Here is a 2,841-nt window from a genome sequence, read left to right as displayed (position 1 = left end):
CACCATACGTAGCTTTAGAAAACAATAAATAAATATTGTAACGCTGCCAAATAGGTTTTGTAGGAAGTTCTTGTCTCGCGCGCGTATATGTACACACACACAACACACACACACACAAACACACACACACACACACACACACATATACGGATCAAAACAGTTTGATTCAAATTCGTTGGTACTCTTCAAAGCGTGATGCTAGTCGTCAACCATTTTGAATTTCAAATTCAAAATGGTTGACACTTGAAGACACTTGCCAAAGGTACCACGCAGTGGGACTGAACCCGGAACCATGTGGTTGGGAAGCAAGCTTCTTCGGAAATAGGAAAAAAAGGAAAGTCCAAAGGGAAGAAGGAAGAAAGAGGGTCGAAGACGACGCATGTGTGTCCAGTTTTTGCTGAATGACCTGCCAAGATGATTTGTTTATAGAGATCAAATGTGTGTTCTGCACATTAGCTCACTCAAGGGTTATAGCAACGTGAAATGAAGTGATTTGCTCAAGAACACAACGCGCCGCCCGGCCCACGAATCGAACTCACGATCTAGAGATCATGAGTGCAACATCCTAACCATTTGGCCTTACATGCATGCATGCATACATGTATGTGTGCATATATGTAAGTATATATGTATGTATAAATGTATGTATGTATGTATATGTATGTAGGTATGTAGGTATGTATGTATGTATGTGTATGCTGTACACGCACGTGCGCATAGCCACACACATGTATGTGTCTACAGATAATTTCAGTATGAAAAAATATGATGATGATGATGATGACGATGATGACGACAACGAAGGTGATGATGATGGTGGTGATGATGATGATGGAAACAACGATGATTAAAACAACATGATTAAAGCACATTGTTTTGTGTTTGTTTTTGTTTTTTTTTCGTATTAATTAATTTTTTGCCCCTTACCTGAATTGTAGTAACAATTCTGGTCCTGTTTTCTGCGTTGTTTTCATGAGGGTCACGAACGATTTTGCGCTTCAGGATGACTAAACCCTCATTTTGTGTCCAGTAACCAATCTAGAATTTGAAACAAAACAAATAAATAAATAAATAAATAAAAATAAATAAACAATCAAAAAAGAAGAAAATACTGACAATCATACTGATGGATTGGATGCGATCGATATGAGATACTTCGGCGCTGCAAATTTGACGCTGATTTATTTGACATCAGACGTTTTAATGTTTCCCTTGTTCTCTCCTTCCTTCCCTCGTTCTCTCCCTCCTCCCCTCTATGTTTATACGTGTAAACATATTTCTCTGTGTTTATCAGGAGGGGGGATATCAATCGTGTTCAATAAATTGCAATGCCTCTCCCTCTCTTCGTTTCTTGAACTCTTTCTGTCTGGATGATGATGATGATCATGATGATGATGATGATGATGATGATGATGATGATGATGATGATGTCGACTTTGCCCTTCATCCTTTCGGGATCGATAAAAAGACTACCAGTTGATCACTAGGGTTCGATGCAATCGACTAGTCCCCCTCCTCCAAAATTTCAGGCCTTGTGCCTTTAGTAAAAGATTATCAAATATTGATTCTAAATTTTGGCACAGGGCCAGCAACTTCGGAGGAGAGGATAAATTGATTACATCAACCCCCACACAGCGATCAACTGGTAGTCTTTTTTATCGATCCCGAAAGGATGAAAGCAAAGTCGGCCTCGGCGGAGTTTTGAACTCAGAACGTAAAGACGGACGAAATGCCGCTAAGCATTTTTGCCCGACGTGCTAACGATTCTGCCAGCTCGCCGGCCTATTTTTCTTTTATTAAATATTATTTGGAATTGTATTTAAAAAATGGTTTAAATATTTGCTGCATTGCAAAAGTATAAACAATTTATTGCTCGTGAATTTTAGCAAAATTTTAACAGACTATGAACCCACAAAGGCCATTTGGACCCAGGTTGAGGAACCACTGTATCAGATGAATAAATGATTCAAAGGTAAAATAGACATAACATAGAAAAATTGGACAAACTAGGAAACAAGTGTGTAAATATTAATTAGCAACTAGCAGAAGACCACCCAGAGGGTTGCCCTTCTGCTAATTTCCAAACATAAAGAAACCCTACCTTCATGACTCCTTGTGTGACCCCTAAATCCAGAACATCTAGTGTGAAGTCCCTGCGGTGGCCCCTCGCATCAAACGCCACGCGCCCGGTTAACCCGTCAAACTCCGTCTGAAAATAAAAAAGCAACAAGATCAAAAAAAGTTTTTTTAAATGCAACAACAACTACAAGAACAACATTCAGTTAAGAGGATGTCGAGTTTGTTTTTATATCGTTTCATATACGACAGGCTTCTGCACAGTTTCCTCCCGCGCAAGAAAAGCCAAGCAGTCCGAGTTCAAAATGCCGAACACTGAGATCGAACCCAGGAACCCTCGGGTACAAAGCGAACATCTTTCACCACATGGCCAGTTTACATTATATTGCATTAGACTTCTAATTAACTTTCACTACAAGTTAATTCACATCTCTTATTAAAGTCCGATTAAAATTTTGTTTAATTTAATTTTTGTTTCTGCTGAAATAAAATGGCGGAAAAGGTGAGTCCCCTTGTGAATTTTTGTATCAGAGCGAAGGTGACGATGACATGAACACCCGATGCTCTCTCTTGTATAATAATTGCAATATAAAATAGCAATCGCTTTTGATGATAATGATGGTGGTGATGATGATGATGATGATGATGATGATGATGATGATGATGATGATGGTGGTGATGATGATGATAGCTAAATTACCTTGAATTTGCATTTTTTACAGTTGTTCTTTCTGCTTTAAAAAAAAATTATACATATACATATAT

The 2,841-nt window shown here is 38.4% G+C and overlaps 1 protein-coding gene across 1 annotated transcript in view; it reads right to left on the bottom strand.

Moving 5' to 3' along the window:
* Positions 1 to 2,841, bottom strand: part of LOC106873388 (glutamate receptor) — a 205,567-nt gene that overhangs the window by 45,130 nt on the left and 157,596 nt on the right. The window contains exons 7-8 of the mRNA XM_014920735.2: positions 2,102 to 2,209; positions 928 to 1,038 (exon numbers count right to left, since the gene is read on the bottom strand). Of these exons, the coding sequence (XP_014776221.1) occupies positions 928 to 1,038; positions 2,102 to 2,209 (219 nt within the window). The remainder of the gene's footprint in view (positions 1 to 927; positions 1,039 to 2,101; positions 2,210 to 2,841) is intronic.

This window comes from Octopus bimaculoides, chromosome 14 (genome assembly GCF_001194135.2).
Source record: "Octopus bimaculoides isolate UCB-OBI-ISO-001 chromosome 14, ASM119413v2, whole genome shotgun sequence".
Taxonomy (NCBI): domain Eukaryota; kingdom Metazoa; phylum Mollusca; class Cephalopoda; order Octopoda; family Octopodidae; genus Octopus; species Octopus bimaculoides.
This window is presented reverse-complemented; position numbering and strand designations above follow the sequence as displayed.